We start from the raw sequence: 24,271 nt of genomic DNA, 5'->3' as shown, positions 1-24,271 counted from the left end.
TACATATAAATGTATAATACAGTTATGGTATAGTGCTATAATCATACAACATAATAATGTTTGAAAGTACTCTGGGTCCGAGTTCCGTAATGGCGTAATATTGTTATATTATTACTATACCCGTTAACATGTTCACGTCAGTGAAGACCTCTTAAGATTCTGAGCGGAACAATTAATGTGTTAATTTTCCAATAATGTGTTTTTTTTAAACTTTTGGTGTGTATACAAAATAATTAATCAATTTTAATAATCATGCTATTTTTGATGTAAAAATTTAAAACTCACAGTAGTTTTCAAAAAACAAAAAAAATTAAGGAAAAACGGGAACTTTTAACCAAACTGATTTTGGTTGGTGGTGTGACACTAAAAAAAAAACCTTAGATACATGAAATGTTCACTAAATGTTTACATTAATATTTTCTATACACCAAAACATTTTCAAAATATTTTGACTCATGTTGATTATTTATAGACATATGGAATTTTTTATTTGTATTAGTTTTTTTAAAATTATAATTTCGATAAAAAGTTTTCGCTCGATCAAAATGTAATACAAATAAAAAAAGAAAAGGTAAGTGGATGTTGCTCTGCTGTACAGTAGATTACTAGTGGGTCATTTTATAATGGATTGTATTAGACTTTAATTCAATGATATAATATCATTGTATATATAAGAAAAACGATTCTGAGCGGAGACGGTTTGTCAGTCTGGATATATTGTATTGTAATTATTTATTTTATCATGTAAGTTGAATTAAAATCATAATATTATAATTTTCTATTCATTTCTATGGTGATAAACAAAGCGTTAGAAATTAAAATCCTATTTTGGGAGCGTTTTGTCGTAATTTTTCGATGGTTTTTCCCGTGGCATTAAATAACTATTGAGAAAATCGAACCTCTCTAAAGTACCATCTTGATCCAATTTTCTAAAATATAAGATACTATATATGTTGAAATCGAAGCACTCCTTCTGGTAGAAATTTTGTATACAAGATATAAAAAAAAAATAATGATAAATAAATAAACACCATTGTAAAATCAATAGCTTCCTCGCTCTGCTCAAAATCTAAAAAATTAAAAAAAAGTTGAGCATAAATCTACAATAATATTTTATGAGCGTCTAAGATTAGAATTTCTTATTATTAAAAAAAAAGTTAGAATTTTGACAAAATTCGTAAAGTCTACGAAAATTTGAAAATTATTTTGACTTAAAAATTCATAAAAATTTTCCTTTTTGTATTTAAGATTTTAAAATTTAATAAAAGATTACGTTTGTCTATCCTTAACAATAAAAGAAAATGTCTATTGACAGTCAAATATTACATTTTTATGAGCGTTTTAAGCTCATATTTATATTCATATTGAAATTTTAAAAATTATTTTGTAGTTAAAATGTATAGAATATTAAATTTTAATAGCTCAAGATTGAACATTTAAAACAAGGATCTACGTAATTAGTTTATTCTGTAACCAAAAAATCTAAAAAATATATAAACTCAGTTTTTTTGATATATTATACTCTGTTCAAGATAAGAAACGCACATTTACATTTTTAAATGCAATTTTTTCGACATAAATGAATTTATTCTACTGTAGTCACTTATGCCTAATAGTAAGATAAACGATGTCCATACGAGACCTAATCGGAATATTGACACAGCGTCTTTGCGACGCCACTTTCAATTGACCTCCCCTAAAGGACGCGGACGATCATTGATAAAACGTGCGATCATTGTGCTGTGTCCGTGTGCGATAAGCGGACAATATGTATTTCGTTTTCTTTCTCAATTTTTCTCCCTATAACAATAATATTGTCGTACGACTCGCGCGTAAAACCGTTCGATCATCGACAACAAAATCACCACGCCCGAGAACTTCTCCCTTCGCGGCTACCGGTGGCTCGCAGTACGGCTGGTCGGTCGCGCATTATTATTATTTATAAGTCATAACGTTCCGTACAATGCAATAATATTATACTGTACGCGGGCGCTATTATACGTTTTATTACGCGTGCATTGTTTCCTCGACGACGCCCGCCCGCGTTTGTATATTATTATTATTATTATTATACGCACACTGCAGAAACAGAGTCGCCGCCGCAAGTGGTCGCGCGCTCGTCCCGCTCTCCCCCATACATAATACGCTCGCCCGACGGCGCGAAAGCTCTCAATAGTAACGAACGGCCATTGTGTGCCACCGGGCACATTAAATATAGTGCACATATATATGTGTGTGTGGGTGCGTGTGTGTGGGTCTGTGGGTCTGTGAGTGTGTGGGTGTGTATTACATCCGCCGCCGCCGCCGCCGTCGGATAAGTATATAATACACGCGGTGTTAATACGCTTCTAACGGCTTTAATTTTTTCTTCACATCGCGTCTCGCCTTCAAACGCACGTCGCGATCGGCGGGGGTGCGACCGGGGAACGCTTAATTCCCAATTCCACCCGTTTCATATCGACAAACTGTACCCCACGGTCGCGAGACGCGTGTGGGGAGCGATTTTTTTTTCTTTTCGCGATCGACTGCAGTGATTACTTCCTCACGTGATTTTTCCGCTTTCAAGTTTTTCTTAAATGTTTCCATACTTTTTGCGGAAAAATTCATTTTTCATTTCTTTTCCCTTGTTGTTTACCCGGGAATTCAATAACCGAACCAATATAGTTTTCATTGCGTATTTATATTTTATACAATTTAAATGTACCTACACTAAATTAATAATTCAATGTGGGAGCTACAATTGAAGATAAAAGCTAGAAAATAATATTACGTACTTAATATAACCTATGTAGTCGTTTTATAGCAAATGAGTAACAATAATAACTACCGTTGTTATTCTCTTTATGACTACCTATATAATATTATCACGAAATTAATGAACCAATTTGTCGAAATACTAAACATTTTGATATGTATACTGGTTTTCGAGAGTCTTAAATTTTATAATTGGCTCTTCAATAAATTTATAATTAAAACGATATAATATAATCATAATAATATTATTTATATATTAATTATAGGTAGGTACTATGGTAAAATACTTAATAATATACATAATTTAATCCATTTCAAAGATAATTTTCACAAATTACTAACAAAATCCTAGGGGAGTAAAAACAATGACGTCAACTTTTATATTAATTCCATTTAAATTTTCCACCGGATATTGGAAATAAAATAGCTTGATTATATTGCAAGCATTTGATTCTCTTGAATCGAACCTACATAATATATAATTTATATATATTCATTATTTATTATGTATACTATACTCCTAGCTTTAAAAACAAAAAGCTATCCTGTATAGTACATACATCTCATGATTTATGAGTTAGGTATATTTGTATACAGTCTCAAAGTTTGTCATATTTGTAAATGTATATATAATGCATCTACCTACCTACCTCTTACAGAATTTCTAAGAAGTGCCTACAGGCTACAAATGTTCATTTTGATACATACTATAATAATATACATTTAACCTTTCAGAAATCATACCCGAATAAAATGAATTCTTAGAAGACAGACGATTTTACAGTTACTTTCTTCATTTATATTAGGAATGAGTCGAACCTTTATTTTTTTCTAACTTTCTTTGTATTTTAAAAATGGTACCATTAGAAACATTAAGTTGTAGTAATATCAACTTGAAATGTTTAAAGGTTAAATTTTTAATTGTTTTAATACATTTTATAAAATTGTTATTTTTAATTTTGAGTGTAAAAATAAAACCTGTAAGCTTATATCCAAAAAGTAAAATTTATATTATTACATAACCAAATTAATCAACTGTCAGTCTATTTCCACTGTTTGTAATATTCGATTTCAAATTTTAACCTTGATTTTTCTTGAACATCAAACTGTTCGAGGTACTTTAAGGTTTGAAGAGTTCAAGGCGCCATCGCCATAATATTATTTCATCATATTTTTAACACAGTTAATAAAAACGAATGTCATGATGCAAATGCTATTTCCCATCGATCGATTGATCGGTTCCTTTGTATATACGATTTGGGTTTCTAGTTTTTAAAATTAAATTTATAATAATTCAATCTACCTTCATATTGTTATTATTTGAACATTTTTTTTTTTTATGTACCTTTATACATGTAATATATTCTACTTATACTTTTCAGAACTCAGTATTTATTACGTTCACCGCGAGGGTTGTAAATTTGAGTTTACTACAAGATCACCAGCGGTGTTTGCAGATAACCTTCTATTTGAATATTATATTTATTGCCAATATAAAAAAAGACAATAATGGATCCATAAACCGTTATTCTAAATCCAACGGTTCCAATAATATATAATGTCTCTGTTGAATTCTGTTGTACTCTATTCAATTTAGAAAATGGAACACCTCAGTGTTTTTATATGTTTTATTTTTAACACGTTAGTTTCTATATAATATATCTATGCCTTTGGGAACACGGTTAATATTTCAGTTTTTCCATGGACTGTACAAACTGAATTATTTATTTATTTGCATTTGTAAGTAATAATACCCAACTGAGTAAATATTAACTAGTAGCGTTTAGTCTCAGATCGAATTACACATTAATGAATAATGTATAGACTTGGTAGAAATTGATATCATTACATTGGCGTTAACTCTTGTTATTTCAAGATCAATCAATCACTCACCATTTGATGTTTCTGTAATCTATACATTATATTATCTTAATATATTATATATAATATTTTAATTAATTAATTAACAAATCACAAAGTAAAAGCCGTACATATAAATTATCGATTAACTGAAACAAAAATAAATAATACGTTAATGTCCATTCATCATTTAAATGATTGATATTGTACATTTTATGCTTTATACTTTTTGGAAAATCATAATATCAAGAGGGTTTAAGAATGATATCGCTTTTTCAATAATTGTATTTAAACAAACAGTATTACTTCAGAAAGTGGTGCAATTTATTGTTGTGCATAAATTTGGTCGCGAACACTACTCATATGTATTTTTATAATATAATACACTCACTTATTTTTTAGACCCCCATCCCCTCCACAAAAAATTGAAAATATGCAATAGTTGGATTTATTTTATGTATGTTAAAAATTATTCAGCTTTTGTAAAACGTTTAGTTTAATTTAATTTAAATATTTATATCATATTTGAAGATAATTATAGATAAGTATTTTTATTTTTGAGGCTCCATAAAACGATTACGAGTATACAGTATTAATTTATTACAATAATAATTGTTTGATCATACAGAGTTTTTTATATAAAATAATGAATAACATTTTTATAAAATTCTATTGTATTTATAACCGTGAGTTTTTAATACTTTTTACTTTCAATGAAACAACAATTATATAATCCATTTATAAAATGAAAAGTTTAGTTGCCAAAAAAATAAAATTCAAATTTCTTAACTTATGAATTATACCTATTATAATTGACTTGGTGAAACAACAGTTTTTACCTTATTTGGTACACAGTATATTACCAAGATCAATGTTTTAATTTCGTAAAAGCATCGTACGTTAGGGTGCATCATGTGTACATAAATAATAATATGCAAACAATATTCAATGTGTATCTATGTGATTTACGGAATTGTTTTTTTTTCTCAACACGACATATATTTTTCTGCCCTTTCAGGTGTTTAGTATGGCGTTGATTTACGTCAGCTTGGACGGGGACAAATGGCAAGAATGGCCGATAAAGTTTAGCACAAAGTCGGAGGCCATTAAGGACACCGCTGTAAACATAACCATCAATCTGAAGAGCAGGGTGGGCCGGTATATCAAGATATGTCTCTATTTTTCTGCTCGATGGATACTCATCAGCGAGGTCTCGTTTGAGTCTGGTAAGTAATTTTCGAGACGCATTCGGGTAATATATCGTAATAATTCTTTTCGTAAAACACCGAGTTCAGGATAGCATTTCGGAAAAAAATTTAAAGCGTATCGAAAAAGTTAAAATTTTAGAATTCCTGAAGGGATCTTTAAACAATATTGTTTTACACGTAGCCTGTAGGTATATTTTTTTTTAAAAATATACCGAAATGAAATGCATGCAGGTTTAGGTACCTACTTCGTATGATATTAATGGGCTATTCACGTTGAACAAGGATGACATAAATGGCTATATGTTGTATACAAAGCTAATCAATAAACCAACCTGCACTCTATCCTCATTCGAAAGCGTATTATTTAAGTCCACTTGTCATTTTAACCACCAACCACATAAATCACTAGCGTTTGTGAACTTGGTACGGTTACTGAATAGACAAAAACTATAATTCACCATAACTTAGCATAGTTTATGCTCCTACAAACTTACTTACGTATATCAACCAGACACGTTATATCTGCACAAGTATCTACTACAAGTCAGCTTATTATTATTATTATTATAATTTATAAGCCATATAATTCTAAGTTGTCACTAAATAAACAAGATAATGATATTATGGTTAATGTCTTGATGAAGTGATCAAGAAATGTCGTTTTTTTTTTGGTTATATCATTGCTTTTACCATGTCACATACGGACAAAAACTTAGGACTTTTGACTTATCTACATATATCTTATAAACACAGGAAATAGGAAATTCATCCCAATTTTAATACTATCGCATTTTCCAAGGTATTGCGAAAAAACTTTATTCAGTACCCCTAATTTTATTTTGTAAAAACCTTTATACAATTTGAGGTTTCAACTCCTTCGAAACTTGAATGACTATGTTTCATCGACACTGTATACATCATAGTAACTATAGGTACCTAATTTATTGTGTGTACCTATAGTGCCATAGTTATGATGAATTATTGTTTGTTCAATTGTTCGAGCCGAGCCCGTTTTGTTAAATTTACATTGAACGCTTTGAGATGTTTCACCTACCCCTAGGTAGTATATCTGCCGTTTAATAATAGTCCGACAACAGACGTAATGCGAACGGAAATTCCGTACCTAACAATTCATAATAACAGAAAACAACGATCAATGTGTTTGCGTGCATGACCGATCCCATTTTCTCCTCAAGATCACACCGAAGCAGTCGGTGTGCTACGTGACTGTCCACGTTTGTTTTTGTTTTCCATTTCATTAATAGGCGATTCATGTAAAATCAAACCCACGACCTTGCACGTTTACGAGTTGACGAAAGACGTTTATAATCGACGAGAAACGCGGTCCCTTTTAAACTGCCGTTTTGGCCATAGATAGACTTGAAAATTATACGTCCGCACACCCGGCCGCCATATGTAACAAGAATTGTTTTCCGGCAAACGACAAGCATTGGAAAATGTTATGGGGAAAAAAAAAAAGCAAAACGCAGTACGGTCTATTATAATAATATATATTCACCACCCTCTGTGTATATATTATATGTGTGGAAGCGTCGTCGTATATATTGGTACGATTTAAATTTCCGGTCGGTCGCTATCGGTAAACGTTGAGAGATATTATTATACGCGATACAGCATGCGAAGGAGCTTCTCTTGGTGCACGTCACACATCAACGACGACATGGGGATAACAATCCGCATTTTTCTCTCGCAATAACATCGAGCTCGAGTTACATTTTACGATTATTTCCATACGAGACGTTTCGTCGGAATACATCGCCGCCGTGTGTATTTCTATATTCTCCCCTGGTAAAAATAAATAAATCGAAAACGTTTTCACCGTATATTATAATAATACGCGTATATTCGTGTGTGTGTGTTTGTGTTTGTGTATAAGTATATTATTATCTATTCGCCGTCTGCTGTAATATCAACCAACTCCTGTCCGCCGGTCCAGATCCAAAATATGAATTAATCTAGCGAAAAATATTTCGATATCGCAGTTTTAAACGAAATCCATCGATGTAATATTATACGCGAATTCTATATAACACGGCTGTTACTTTTGTTGACTGAAGTCTTTCGACTCGTTTTAAATTAAATTTAACTGTCGAGTGTATTGTGCACTCGATAAATAAATAGTAGACACACACACACACACACACACATTCACCCTATACTCGTATAGTTGTTTTGAAATAAATAATTCCCTAAAACAAAAACGTAATATAAAAGGTGTACAGTCGGATTCGTATGCAATATTTTTACTACACTGAAACGTTATTCAAAATGAACTTTTATAATACACGAATGCGTCAAGACACAAAACCCCGTCAAATCCTTCAGTGAATAGAAATTCTTCGTGGCCACCGTAGTGTGGTTTTATGTAGCCGTAAAGGAATCCAATTTCAAAGGATTTCCTTGAATCAATGCACATTGAATAACGTTCGAGTAAAATGATAAGGCTGTCTCGGTTGTTACAAATATTGTGGTTTAAGCACTATGAAATAAAATACCCTAATCAAAATGCCTAAATTTTAATCATCCCACCAATTTTGCTACATAGGTATTATTACTCTGTATTTAATATTCGATTTTTTTCCCTCTAATTAAAACTACCGTTACTAATTAAAATGCAATTAATCGGCATTAACACAATATTTTTGTCGTTTCCATTATAATGACAATAATGTATCGTCACGATTGACCTGTAATCTCCGGTATTGGAATTTGCTTGCATGCGACGCCAATCATAAATCGGTGAGATTAATCGACTGTGGTTAACCGCAAACCTTAGTTCTTTGATACACCATCGTGTTTGTGTGTACCTGATACAAAACCATAATACCTTTCCGTTAGAATGGGTCTGGCGGGTGTTGAAAGGTCACAAACGTGTTGCATACGCTTTGCATAATAATTCGTTTAAAACAGAATTTCCACTCACTCCAGGACCCATACGAACGATTTCCTGTTTTCTTCGCACGAATTCCCTATGTATTGAATTTTATCCGTCTCGGTCGTTTTCCCAATATAAGAAGTCCGTGAGTTTAGTTAAAATACTTATGGAAAACTATAAATCCGAAACAAAGTTTCTTAAGTTACGAATTTGGTGTTAGTATAGTAACGTATAACAATATACATATTTTATAATACTACATTATATCAATATGCTTAACCATCGAACTTATGGACAAATATACTCATGACTAGGTATTTAACATGTACGTGTTGCTTGCCGTAAGTTTATTTATTACCAATTGTTTCGGGTAAAAAATATAATACAGAATTAAATCTTTTTCGGTAATATAATATACGAATGCAATAATATTATGGTTACGAAACTTAATTTAATATTTGACATTTTAATTCATATGTAGGTACCTATCTCAAATATAGAGAAGTAATCTTTATGATTAGGTTGTTTTACACTGTGCATAACTACTTTTAACATACTCTGAATTATCCTTATACTCTTGTGAAAAATTGTAATGTTTTTGCCCTAGTTTAGCACACAGCACTATTTCAAAAAACGTAATCGTTTCAAGTGTATACGATAAATTTATTGTACACGCATAGGAATAACGTAACATCCGTGCATACAGAGCGAGCCATGATTTAATAACTACTACCATTACTTTAAAATTTTGATGGGTGATATTATTTGATGGGAACTAATTTATAATATAAATATTATATGTTTCAATGTTAATAGTTTTTTGTCTGGCCGTAAATCAATTGTTTATTATCTTTATGTCCCGGTAAAACGTATCGAATTCATTCGATGCTGCGACAAAACTAATGGTCAATCGTTTTAAATTCAATTTATACTTTTGAGCTGTCCGTTAAGTATATTTAATGGTACCTATCTGTTAATAGTTTTATTCTGAAACGAGATAGCAACTTCTATTACAAACTTTGCGTCTATCAGTCATATTAACTATAATATATATCTGGAAACATTCGACGGACAAAAACATCATCAATATTGACCATTGGCATTTACGGAATTGAACAAAAACGTTTTCTAACGTAAAAAAAAAGTTGTTAGCTTTTGAAAACTTTTCACTCACCTCTATTTACGTCCCTTGTGTTTCCATCGTATAGTAACTGAAACATTTGGCGTTAATTAAGACATCCATTAGTCAATACCACTCCTACGTGGGACTAAAACTTTTTTTCTTATTATTATTTTTTTTTTTATCCACACAGCATAACATGAAATTTATGTTTCGGGACCAGGTGCGTTTGTGTTTCGTGCGCAAATAACAGGCGTGCTTTTAAGCCCCCCGAGCTCTACTTTAATGAGTACATTCCATTAAAACATGAATTCTCGTCCTTTCGAACAATGACCATGGGCAACCCGACATTAAAATTTACCGTGGTTCGAGGCAGTCTAATTGTGAAACGCAAACCGTAATATATGTAAACTAGACTGGACGTCGCCCGTATAGAACCCATATACCTGCTGCCCTCCTATATCCATTAACCGCCAGTTATGGATACGGGAAACAGTGTTGCCGTGGATGAAAATGTTATAACGTTTACGGTATTATTGGCAATTTACAGAATTGGTCGCTGCGAACATAACCGAGGGATTGTTATCGCAGTTCTACACGCAAAAGGAAACTGGATACGAACTTCGCCAGAGCGGTGATACGACGCACGCTAGGAAGGAAGTTACTACAGGTAAACCGTTCAAACTTAACAATAATACACTGTTAATATTCATGTACGCTTTTATCTGCATTATTTACTTGACACCATATTATCACGTGCTATATGTTTCCGGTGGCTATATACCATAGCCCTATGAGGCGTGTACAATGTGGGTTAAGGTGTTTGAGGGGGTGATGTATATTTTTGTCGGCTTCGGTCGAGAGAACTGATCAACCAATCACTAAAGTATATAAATGTTGAATCTAAAATTTAAATTTAAACAGATTTTAATAAAATCTATACATTTGTTGAATTTGTCATTAGACTATGAAAGGTTAAGATGATATACCTAGGTATTATTGATAAAGTAATTAAAATTTAGAGACGAAAAAACTTGCTATCAAAATTAATTATAATAATTAATGATAACAATTAATTTGTTTAGCCTTATTTCTACTATTAATGCTAATAATTATTATTAATTATAAAATTTACTTTTAATTGTCATTATAATATATTATTGAATGTTATAATAAGTATTGATAAATTTAATGAATATTTATTAAATGAAGTATGTGTGTTTTAAAATGTGATTAAATATAATATACTATATACACAATATATCTTCTGTTGCGTGTCAATGACAATCAGTCGGTAAACGTAAATACTTGGATTATATAAAAAATAAATAGTTTATTTGCCTAAAGAATAATACATATTATTATAAGAATATATAAGAATAAAGAATGTTGCATTAAGACACTTGATTAATCTTTGACTCCAGAGTACATCTGCTAATTGGTATGCCTTGACTCTTGAACCTCTTTTTATATCCTTAATCTGACATAAAACAACAACTTGCATCATGTATTTATAGGCTTACGTGTTATTACATGGCGAGTTCTTAATGAAAACTGTTCTAATTATAGATAACGTTTATATTATAAACTTTATATGATCATGTCAACCATAGAACTAACAAGTTTCTGATTATTTATTACACACTGATATCTAAATGCATACAATTTAATAGGTTTACTATCCATAGGAACAAACAAATATCTGCCGATAGTTTTTTTTATAACTTACTAGGTAGTTAACAAAATCTAATAGTTATGCAATTTGCATGCCACTGTGATTTATTAATTTCTCTATTGCTTTAGCTGCAACTGTTTAAGCAGTTGGATGACCTCCTCTTTGTACCTACAAAAAAATAGTGGTAAATTACCACAAGTAGATTCAACAAATTTGAACAGTTTTAGTTAGTCCGTAGAAAAAATGTATCTAAACGATGCTTTGCCTAGCCAACAACACTTTCCCGAGCACGAATAACACTGTCAATTATTGTGTTATCCCTTGTATCATCATTAAAGTAATCACAAATCGTCAATCTAAAAATTCTAAAATGATCATCTGTTTCTACCCACTTTTCAACTCATTGATCAGAGATCAAAATATTATATACCTGTAATGGCATTGACGCAAAATCAAAAACAATCAGGAAACATATATATATATATATTTCATTTAAGAAAAATAGAATACATTACTTAATACATAAAAAAAAAATTACGAGGTATAACTATAGAACTGTTACTATGTATTATTATTTTTAATCAGCCTCATTAGTCATTAAGCAGTGCTTGTGGTGAGTTAAAATAATATATAAGAATTATAAATTCTAGCACTAGGAGCAAACAATTGTATTTTATGGTGCTTCATGGTTTCTTGAATAAAGCATAATTATGAAAACCTATTTTTGAAAATAATGATACTGTTTCTGTAATATAATTATATACCTACTGCACTATCAAATCGCAGAGTGAAACGTACTATCTACTTAAACCTCTATCTCTCTAACAGGTAATCTATATCTGATACTTTAGTAACTGCGTCTTCTAAGGGTATGTCAACGGTTTTAGTTACAGGAATATCTACAACAGTTGATATCTTATCATTAGTTTTTTTAATTTATGTCTCTGTGGTATATCAATATCTTGGTCAGTGACCAATAATTAGATAATTTTCCTGTCAAAGTTATCAAATTAACTATGGTAATAAGTCTTAAATGTTGCATTTATTTTTTTTTTTATCGAAAAACAATTCGGACGCTAACTTATCATCGATTAATAATTAATATTTTTGAAATTGAGCTTAAGTCTATATTAGAAAAGTCAGTTATACACTTTGGTAATTCATCAAAAATTAGAGCTACATTTGTTGAAGCATACCCAGTCCCAGTGTATGCCAGTGCATGATATAAACGTATTAATATTTTTAGTTTAATTTTTTATGAAGTAAACTATTCAAATATAATCAGCATAAAAATATATAGAGTAATTATTGTATAACTAATATTTAATTGACTATCGTGTAGTTGTTTTCACAAACTCTATAATATCACGTACCTAAGAAAGAAGCTCTGTTCTGGGAGCCAATTATAATAATATAATACTTACCTTCTGTGGTTCGATGTATTACTATTTTCAAGATATTTTTCACTTAAGTTCTCAGAGCCGTGAATTTTTTGGAAAGTGTTTGATATTTTTGTGATTTATATAGTAAGTGGTTTTTTATATGCCATCCTTGCACTTTGCAGTTATTATTCTCATCACACATTCCTGATTAATGGTATCATTATTATATACTATATCGTACATTTTTTTATATACCTGTAAGGCTTTGTCTAAATATTAAATAATATGTATTTTTCGCATATTGTAATATTGTTTATCTTATGCTCATAAAACACAGTGTGCGTTACACCTCATTAAACGGTCGGAAATCTACTAGTATCCTAAATTTTTATATTCCACTTATGTCCAATTTATTTCTTTGATAATATTAATAATGCGTTTTATAGACTCGTACAAAATGTGTTGTGTCACATTTTCCATTTATATGGTTTGTGAACTTACCTCTTTCTGCTTTAAATGTAGTGAGTATGGTCTTAGGTATACTGGCGGTTAATTTTTATTCAATTTCATTTAGTTTTAAATCGCACTAGTCAAAGTATTATCTCTTCATAAATAAATTAGTTCAGAAATATAAATTAACACGTAAGGTTGTTAATAATATTGTTACGCAGTATCATAATTTAGTACACTGATGAGGTCAACGGGGCTAAGTTTGGGAAATATTTGGAGCCTCCAAGAGTTTTGGGTGGGTGGATAACCCCTCTAAATCCCCCAAATTCACGCTTGTGTTAAGTCCATAACAATTGTAAACTCCGTGTGACTTAACCATCATAGCCATTTTTCTCAACGCCGATAATGTGTTAAAATTCTTTATAAGTTCTCCACTAGATTACAATTTTGGAAATCCTGTATTATTAGTCTAAAAGATAGTGTGTAATTGTTTTTTTGAAATACATATAATTTGAAACTATAACGTAACAACGTATTTGGTTACGAACTGCGAAAAAAAATAAGACCGCTACCGACATAACACCACCCCTCTCTCCCCCCTCCCAAGAAGTAAATGGGTAAAATACACGTTTCAGGAATAAAAAAAAATGATTGCGAGTATGCTTTTAATATGTGTAAGTTTTCGGGTTTTCGGACTCATCCGTAGCCGCAGATCAAGCGGAATTTTAAATATTATATTATTATTATTATTAAACCAAATGTCACTGGTCTTGACCTACGACATAATCTTGTGCCATGCGCTTTGTTGTTGGTATATTATAATATTATCACGTGACGCAATGACTCGCTCGAAAGAGTAAAAAAATAAAAATAAATTACTACATTATTACAACGATCTGTCTGCACGGTAAACCCGTTTTTCGCAGGACCTAGTCCGGGAAACAGCACGCAGACGTACGTGGGCCTGGTCACCGGGTCGCTGGCCATGACCGTGCTGCTGGTGGCCGGCGTGGCCGTCGGTCTGGCGCTGAAACGTGGCCGGCAGAAGGTCGCGCTGCTCCAGTTCAAGCAGGCCACGCTCGGGGCGCCCAAGCAGCAGTCCATCAACATGAAGCACCTGAAGAACGGGTCCAAGACGGCCGTCGGGTCGTCGTCGCTGTACGGCCGGAGCGGAGCCATGTTGACCGGCGGCATCGGCATCGGCATCGGAGTCGGCGGCGGTGGCATCGGCGGCGGCCGCGTCGGCGGTCACGTCGGACACGAGTCCGAGGACAGCGACAACTCGTCCGTGTACCACGAGCCGTACAAGCGGCTTCCGTCCGGCAAGAATCACGATTACGCGCCGACCACGTTCCTGTTCAAGAAGGACGTGTCGGCGTTGACCACCAGCAAGAGCAGCGAATACACAGGTAAGCCCGACGCACACTCACCCTCGACACCCACATTACCCATTGCTTTCCCCAGAGTCCTTATAATAATAAAAAAAACCACTATATTATGATTGGCTGACCTCCACCGCCGCCGTTTGAAGTCTCGGAGGATTTGTCGAACTATCGTTAACCTTATTATTATTACCTAGGTAGAGCTAGTGGGTAGTTGAAAAGTTATTTTTTTATGCCGTGTCAGCCGTAAAAATTTGGCGTTTGCTATTCGTCTTGAAAAATAAATTAACGTCGAGTTAATATTATAGTTTTGTATATTATCTGCACGTCTTGTGGATTGAATGAAAAAATAAGTACATACCTATTTGTTTCACTCATCACGATAAGACTGTAAACTGTTAACATAATTGTTTAGTATAGACACAAACATGTGTAATATACCCTCGCCACTAAAGCAAGGAGTGAAAATAATTGTAGGATGTATTTTAACAAATGGTTAGTTATACAAAATTGAAAGTGACACAGTCATATTGTATGAGATTTTTTTAACTATGTTCAGTTAGGTAGTGTTTTTATTCATATTAACTTAAATATTTTACAGTTAAATATATTACATTTTTTTAAACTTTTTAATAAACGTACAAGTTAACTAACTCGAGTTAGTTTTTCAATTAACTTACCAACCTTTGGTTATTAGAAGTAGGTCTATAGTGTAGGTATACCCATAGTATTATTTTTAATGCTTAGGTGTACGTAATCGGTTTACCATAATAATATCCTGATCAATCGCATCGCGTGATGAGAAATGTCGGGAGTACATTTCGCGATTGCGCTTCAAATGTACTTCTCACTGTAGTGTTACATATTATATATTATAAGCATCCGTTGTAGTAATCAAAAGCGCTATCTCTGCGGCTATATAATAATTGATAAGCCCACCGTCGTTATATCTGTTGTATTCGTGTTCCCGTGTAGACTTCACGAGCGTCGGCAGTTTCGGGCAGGATGACGTCAAATATTCGTCGCCTTCGATGTACACGCTTAACCCACCGCCGCCGCCTAGCACCAGACCACCGCTGCTCTTGCAGCAGCAATCAGAACAACTGAACAAATCGCTGCCGGCCAACCTACACAACTACTACGCCGCCATCGACATAATCAAAGTGAGGTTTCGACGTCTGCAGGGACCTCCCGAATAATCCCCTGCCGGACTTTGTTCACGGTTTTTAATTGTTTTTTCCCCCGGCTGTTGCAGACGGAGCGCAAGGAGCAGCATTTCACGCCGGGTGTGTTCACGTGCATGAAGCTGCCGGAAGACAAACAGGACGAGTGCAGTCAGACGTCGCTGTACGAGATATCTCGAAACCGACTGCGAGTGATCGAAAAACTAGGCGAAGGCAATTTCGGAATGGTGAGCATACGCGACCGCACCAAATCACCCCCAACACTCCCCAACCACTAACCCCGAGAACCTATCACACACACGGTGCAGGGTAACTTCCCGAACGCGCGAAACGTGATTGGAATGTACGATGATATTTAATAAACAACTGTCAATTCCATATTATATAGATCCACTTATGCGAAACGGACGGGATACCCGAGTACAATGCCACGTCGACGTTCCACAAAAGACAAGTGATCGTCAAATCGCTTCGGCGTGGCTGTGGCGAACAAAACAAGTGAGTGGAATAATAAAAAAATATATATATATTTATATACATCACTGCAATTTTTGCTTTATATCCGTAGTTTCTTTTTCTATTTTTTTTTTGTACACTCTCGACCTGAGTCGTGTATTATTATTTTTATTATTATTATAAGAACGCGCGAGAATCGAAAATCAATTTTCCGCCTTAAACGCCACGCTTCAGAAAACGTGCCCTATTTACAATTTCTTTCTTTTGCGCCATCATCGTAATAACATTGAAAAAAAATGTTATTTTATTTGTCATTTACCTACGTACCTCTGATACAAAAATGACTGACATCACAATAACGATATTTCGATTTTGGTTGACAATACCCATTTTGTACGTCAACGATTCGATTTATACTAAATTTATTGTGTGTTCATTGCGGAGATGGATGGAAAATAAATGTACAAAATATAACAATCGGCAAATCGTGTATACGAGTCCTGAAAAGTACTACTCTAATCTATATATTGTGCTTTTCTGTTTATTTCTCTGCAGACAAGACGTGATGAGGGAGACAAAGTGCTTGTACACCGTCCGCGATCCAAATTTGGCACGAATCGTAGGCGTGTGCAGTCCCGACGAGCCCCTGTGCATCATACAGGAATATTGCGAATACGGTGACTTGCCGAGTTTCTTGAAGGTCCAAACTACGGAATCCACGGAAGCTCATCCGACAATCAAGTAAGGATATCGACACACTGTTTTTATACACTTCACCCTACAAACAGTGTATAATATATATGTAGTATATAATAGGTACCTATACAATTTATATTGTGTTAGTTCATCAACAAGAAACCATGTTTTATAAACAGTGGCGTAAATTGACTATTGACCTATGTGGATCGGGCACCACCATATTTATTAATATATTATGGCGGTCCAATATTATTGTTCTGTGCCGCTAGAAAAACTAAAATATACATATTATGTCCTATGCTCATGAAGTTGATATATCAAAATAGTGTCTAAAATAGTAGTGATTTTAATATGAATATAATTTAATTTACCAATTGTTATAAAATATTGATAATTTTAAGAATGGTTAAGTTACTATTTCAACTTTTAAAAAGGTAACTAACAGTTATATGGACCATGTCATTTTTGAGCTTAAGTATTTGACACACAATCCGTAGAAAGTGGACGTATAAAGACTTAGTATGCAATAATAAACATATCAACTGTTTTGTAGGTTTATATTGACAATGCAAGTTAACTGGTTTATTATTTAAAAAAAAAGATTTTAAATAAAATATAAATTATTTTTATCTTAATCTATGTACAAACTGTTTTCGGTTAGATTATAATATTTCATCTTAAGAAAAGAAAGATCTGTAATCATTCCTATCCGTCACTAAAACTTAAGGCTGATTTATTTACGCCACTGGTTTTAAACGTTCCACAAATATTAAAATATAAAGATATTTACACACGAATGCTCGTTATAATAATATTATTTGTATAATATATATATTTAAAAAATTGTGCTGGTAATAATATATACTCGTACGTTAAATAATTTGTTGTATTTTTATTTTTTTTATTTATCTTAGCTACGGATGCTTGCTATACTTCGCTACTCAGATCGCATCGGGCATGAAACATTTAGAGGGTAAGGGGATCGTTCACAGGGACTTGGCCGCGAGGAATTGCTTGGTGGGCAAAAACTATTCGCTAAAGATATCCGATCACGCATTGTACTGCAGTCAATACGATTCGGATTATTACGTTAGTGACACTAAGTCAAGATTACCGATCAGATGGATGTCATGGGAGAGCCTGCTTCTGGTAAGTCAATTATTATTTTTACTTTTTACTTTTTCAATCGGACCTTCAAAACATAAATAAATAAAATCATCTCCATAATATAACCGACGATATTTAAGTGATATTTATACTCGTTCTATTGATTTATATGGCTGCCGAGTGCACGTGTAAACACCATAATAAAATAACCGAGATTCTATGATGGTATAATCTACATTCCTTTCCACTCGTAACCCGTCATTTCGAATTCACTTTGCTTACTGATTACTCTACCGTATTTGCATGTAAGCCGACCTACATATACCTTATTTTTGACTTGTGAAATCCTCGGTCCAGACCAACTTCTTAAGTACACACTGACGTACTGGAACCCTGTATATGCGTATACAATTTATGTCACTGTGTATTCAACAGAATGTAAATCATTTGCACAAAAAATGCACGCAGTACACGAGTGTATTATATATATATTGTTTGGGTGGCCCTAATTATTTAGCGTCTCTATTTAATAAACGTCGGGTACACTTGGCAATTATTTCAAAGTCTGTATATTTAGAACTCAAAATGTTAAAGTGCGATGCTGTGAAATACAACTTTTAAAATGTTTCCCGTAATAATAACCGAATATTTAATGTAAAAGTCACTGCGATGTAAATATCGTAAACTATAATTTCAAATTTTAATTAAACATTAATTAGATTTGTATTGATCTTATATTTTAATTGCTAACGAACCTACCTGCATTTGTTTTGGCGACAGAGTGTTATTTCGCCGTAAACAAATGCATCACAGTGTGTAAAACATTTAAACAAATATTATAAACAAACCGTTGATCAATAAAATAAACCAGGAACACGTATAAGTTGCATAGGTACCTATAAATTATGATAGATACCTGTAAATGTTAGGTATGAATAAAACTTTTTTAGTTTGATAGAACACTGTTACGTTCGTATTTTTGTTTGGATTTTCCTTTAAAATGTTATCTGCTCTTATTTCGAGTTTGATGATTAGGATTTTCTTTCGTTAAAGTAATTATAAATATTGTGACCAATCAGTGTGTTATTATATCGAGATCGTATACATTTCTATCACGTTTAAATTAATGTTTATATTGTTCACAGTATGTGATATTTTTTTAAAAATAATTTGTACTACACACGTTTTTCTCCATTTATCGAGTAGTCTTGTCTGTCTAAAACGCATAACAGTTCATACACAAACACTACCTACTAAGATATAACAAAGAGCACTAACGATTAAGTGGATCCAATTAATAGTTTTAAAATATTTTTTTATTGATTAATGTGTATTTAAATACATGTTTACCATTGTTAGTAGATCAGTGGAGTCAGCATGTATAATACATGTTCGCTGATTAGTTCTTTTATTCTTGTGTTTTTGCGTTCACAATCATAATATTATCTTCCTTGTATGTAATAGAATTATCATTTTAATCGTTACCTTAAAATAGATAATATTGCAAACATAAACATTTCCCAATTATTGGAGATTCCCTTACTCAGAGTTTCTAGTGTATACCAGAAACTTGTAACTTTCTAGCAATAAAAGTAACAATAAGCGATCACGTGATGTTTCTTGTGTGTGCGGGATTACAGAAATGGAATTATAGCCATTATTTATTTCTGTCATTTTTTTAGTCACTAATTATAATTTAAAATCTGTATAATAAAAACAACATTTTTTGATTAATTACAGTATTTTTATTCTTATTATGCCAATCACTATTTCCGGGATTAACATGTAAGACGTGGTACTTAATTCATGGAAAACACACAATTTTTAACTAAATTTATAAAAATTGTTTTTTTTTTATTAAAATTAATACTTACAATAAATATTTATTTAAAATTATTATGTTTAATATTGTTAAGATGTTTTTATATATTTTAATCCATGGTCTAGGTAGTGTTTGTAAAATTATACAATAAAATATATAATAAACAATAAATTGATTTTCAAGCTATACATTTTTTGGTCAGTTTGTTTTCACAAATCTCTATTAAAAAATATTAGGTATATAATTCCACTTGAAACGTGCATCAACTAAAAATGTATCACGTTAATTTTTTTGGTTTACCATTTTCGTCCATGCTGCGCACACAAGAAACATACACGATGCATTTGTAGGTACCTATCATAATATTTATTACGAAATAATATAACAATAATAAATAATATAAGGTAATCACCTAGAAATTGCTTTTCTTAAATTACGAAAAATAAATATTATTACAAATGTATATCACGAAATTATATCTGAGGAAATAAATTAAATTATAACATAACAAAAATAACTATCCACCCTTCTTACACAACTAGGAATGGGTCATACTTTAATTTCTCGAACTGTTTGAGATCAAACACGAACTCAAATCCAATTCTTACTCGAACACTTTGAACTTTCAAATTTTAAATTTATTCAATTTTAATTTTAAACTTGAGATCGTAAACCATGCGATAAGAGAAAAATAGTTTCTAGAGCACGGCTATTTATAATTTAAAAAAGTATCGATATCGAACTTGAGTTTTCTCGAATCGTTCGATATATTTTAGTCAGAAGTCACCGTTTGAATTTCTTGAATTTCACGATAAATTTCGGTAGTTCGAGAACCCATCCTTAAATACACGACTAACCGCGAATCCGTGAATCGAATTCGGACGGTATAATAATTATTATAGCTTAATGATAACACCGACACGGACGCGTTTGTGCTCGCAGGGCAAGTACACTTCGAAAAGCGACGTCTGGTCGTTCGCCGTCACCCTGTGGGAGATACTCATGTTCTGCAGCCACCAGCCGCTGGCGGAGCTTACCAACGAACAGGTGGTGGAGAACGCCAACCACATGTACCTGGCCAACGGCAAGCACAGGTACGCGGAACCACCGCCCAGCTGCCCTCGTGAAATGTACGAGATCATGGCCGAGTGCTGGAAGCGCGGCGACTCGGACCGGCCGAAGTTCTCGGAGATCCACCTGTTCCTGCAACGCAAGAACCTCGGGTACATACCGGTGATATGATCGGACACGTCCTGCTACAACACTTCCACGACCACCCACACGGCTATACACCCACACCGCCCAACACCGCCGCCGCTTCTTGACTAGCGTGGTAGGTACATCATCGTAATGATAACATTATTATTATATCCCTATAACGGTCACGCTGCTGTTTTGAATATTCGGGTGGGTGCAGCCGGTTACGTCTTTTTCCCGACTTTCCCTCACAATCCCCCACCCCAACACGCGGAAACTGTACGAACCACCCCCGTGATATTCGAGTAGTGCGCACATATCGCTGCGCATCCGGATCGCATGTCCTACACCCCTCCTCCACTGCTGATCCAGAACATGTATATTGTATAATAATTACTGTTTCTTGTTTTTCCCGACCATCGTCCGTTAAGAATGTTGCACATTAAACGCGTGTGGACACCCATCAAACATGTTGTCCTATCAACGCCGCGGTAATGATGATGATGATGATAACTTTTATTATTATTATTACTGTTATTATTATAACTATTAGTATTATCATTATTATTGTTATGATTTATAAGACTGTATAGTGTATACCTATAATAATTGTAATCAAATAATTTTACCCGTAATACCAACGTTTAATAATCTCCAGTGTCAAAAATTTCATATCAGCCATTACATATTATCATGATAGGTACAATAACTGCACACAATTTAGCACCAAATACCTATAAAACGTTCTGTCAAAAATATAAAACGCACAATATCCAAACCAAAATATTCTGTCAATTCTAAAACTTCCGTTCAGGTCCGAGTTTTATCTTCTCGTAATATTGTCGACTAATATTGTTTTTAAACAATCGCAAAGAAATACTCTAAACTATATTACGAAACTAAAATAATATTATCATGTTGTTATTTTTTAACATCAAAACGGTCAGTGGAAAGAATCTCATGTTTTTTTTCTTACCATAGTATAATATTATTAAATATTTGAAATCATTTTTATCCGTTGAATTTTTCGTACCAGACTTTGCGGCTTTAACCTTGTTGTCTGCGGATTTTTTTCGGTTTTACATCGTTTGACTTAGTCGGGATCCCCGAATATAATAATAATAATATTATGTTTTACGAAAGCCGGACACTACTGTAATATAATACAATATAATATATAGCAGTAGTATGTGCGTGCGCATGTTGTAGGAGATGTTTATTGTTCAAACGCAATGCCAAGATATATTATATCTATCGTCATGTGCATCTCAACTTCTAAACTCGGTCATTTCTAGAATTATACAATTTTATTATACATATTATATTATAGTATATTATTATGTGTGTACTTCAGCTGCCATTACTTTTTACAACAACATTACTGTACGCGGTAATATTTTACGTGTTCGATTTCACATTTGAACATAATCATATTTTCTATTCGCCACCTGTGACCCCCACCACCCACTTTCCCACACCGCCGGTTGGACGGCATTATTAATGGCAATTAATTACTTATTGCTTAATTTAATACTCCTTATTTTAATTGCCAATGAGAACCAAATGTAATCAATCTATTTTACACGCAATGTCTTCCACGATTCAATCCGTTTAATGGCGAAGCACTATAAACTTGCAGTGCAAATGATTTTGTTTCAGCCCCAAAACACACGTGTTGTAAAATGTCTCTTCCATAATATTACAGTTATTATTTCATTTTTCCAACACGCAATTTCTGTACGTTGTAAATCTGTACATACGATTTTCGATTTTTATTTCTTGTACATAATATTATATGCCTACCCTACCTAATGTTGTACGAGATCTAGCGTTAGATCTAAATTTGAAAACTTAAACAATCTTATTCGATTTATGTACGCCCTCACTTTCACAAACAACGCATGTATATGTACCTATAATTATTAAATTAAATTATTTTTATTTAGGTCTGGACAAAATAATTTTTATACAAAACTATTTATATTTATTGAATTTTAATTGTATAAAACTCAAGTGGATATGTAGTTAAAATTATAAGTTATTTCATAAAACTATCCACGTTATTTCTATTACTTATTATTATTATTAAAGTATATCATATTATTATGTTTCTTTAAACGATAGTAAATGTAATACTACTTTACGTGAACTCACTCCAATGTCTTTCCAAGTAGTTTAAACGGGTATGACCTATACGTCAAATGGCATATCCTGTTTTAAATTAATTTTTAAGGGATTTACTGTTTTTTCTCCAAATTTTTTATTTAATATTAGCGGCGATGTGTGATTTTCAATCGAATCATCATATTATCATCGCGTCGACCTAAATTTATATTGTACATACATTTTCTCATATTCTCCAAATATACCTCTAGGATCTTTTTTATGTTTTGTATTTAATTTATATATATTATATTGGTTGAAATAATATTAAAATTATATGATTTCAATGTATTAAGCTCAAAAGTGGATTAGCTGAGCTCGTGTAAAATGCAATAAATCGTACATATATTAAATATAAACTAATTTAACGTGCAATTTAAAATAAAGTGGTGCCAATATCTGTTATTATTTTAGCTAAACAATCGATCGAGTATAAACCCAAAATATATGTTTATTTCAAAAACAATTTATTAAAATATTTCAGATTTTTTTTTTTTTTGGAAGAGGTGTATATATACATTATTATATTTTTTGAATTTGCATATCATATATAATATACATACATATATATATATATATATAGTTTAGTACGCGTTTTTCTCCAAACTTTCCAAAATAGTATAAACTCCTCGGCATTAAACCCCTAATTTTGATTTACGATATAATTTAATTTAGGCCGCGGTCACGCGACGGCGATAATGATAAAATGGCACTTTTCAAAGGGTGGCATGAAATGGTGTGTAAATAATAATACTATTACATGGAGGGTATAATCAATTGCCCACGTTGCTAAGAGACAATCAATCTCTAAACACTTTTTGGTCTATAAAATTTTGTAAAAAAAAAAAAAAAAAAATTATACATATTTATAATATTTATATATATATATATTAATAATAATAACGAAATCCCGGCG

General features: G+C 32.5%; 1 protein-coding gene across 1 annotated transcript in view; it reads left to right on the top strand.

The window, feature by feature from the left end:
• LOC100165486 overlaps positions 1-24,050 on the top strand; it is a 261,915-nt gene extending 237,865 nt beyond the window's left edge. Inside the window, exons 9-17 of the mRNA XM_029486931.1 lie at positions 5,633-5,840; positions 10,389-10,508; positions 14,272-14,754; positions 15,703-15,890; positions 15,983-16,138; positions 16,300-16,409; positions 16,923-17,108; positions 17,981-18,215; positions 20,938-24,050. Of these exons, the coding sequence (XP_029342791.1) occupies positions 5,633-5,840; positions 10,389-10,508; positions 14,272-14,754; positions 15,703-15,890; positions 15,983-16,138; positions 16,300-16,409; positions 16,923-17,108; positions 17,981-18,215; positions 20,938-21,237 (1,986 nt within the window). The 3' untranslated portion in view covers positions 21,238-24,050. The remainder of the gene's footprint in view (positions 1-5,632; positions 5,841-10,388; positions 10,509-14,271; positions 14,755-15,702; positions 15,891-15,982; positions 16,139-16,299; positions 16,410-16,922; positions 17,109-17,980; positions 18,216-20,937) is intronic.
• The last annotated feature ends 221 nt before the right edge of the window (positions 24,051-24,271 follow it).

The sequence above is a fragment of the Acyrthosiphon pisum genome, chromosome A1 (genome assembly GCF_005508785.2).
Source record: "Acyrthosiphon pisum isolate AL4f chromosome A1, pea_aphid_22Mar2018_4r6ur, whole genome shotgun sequence".
In the NCBI taxonomy this organism is placed as follows: domain Eukaryota; kingdom Metazoa; phylum Arthropoda; class Insecta; order Hemiptera; family Aphididae; genus Acyrthosiphon; species Acyrthosiphon pisum.
This window is presented reverse-complemented; position numbering and strand designations above follow the sequence as displayed.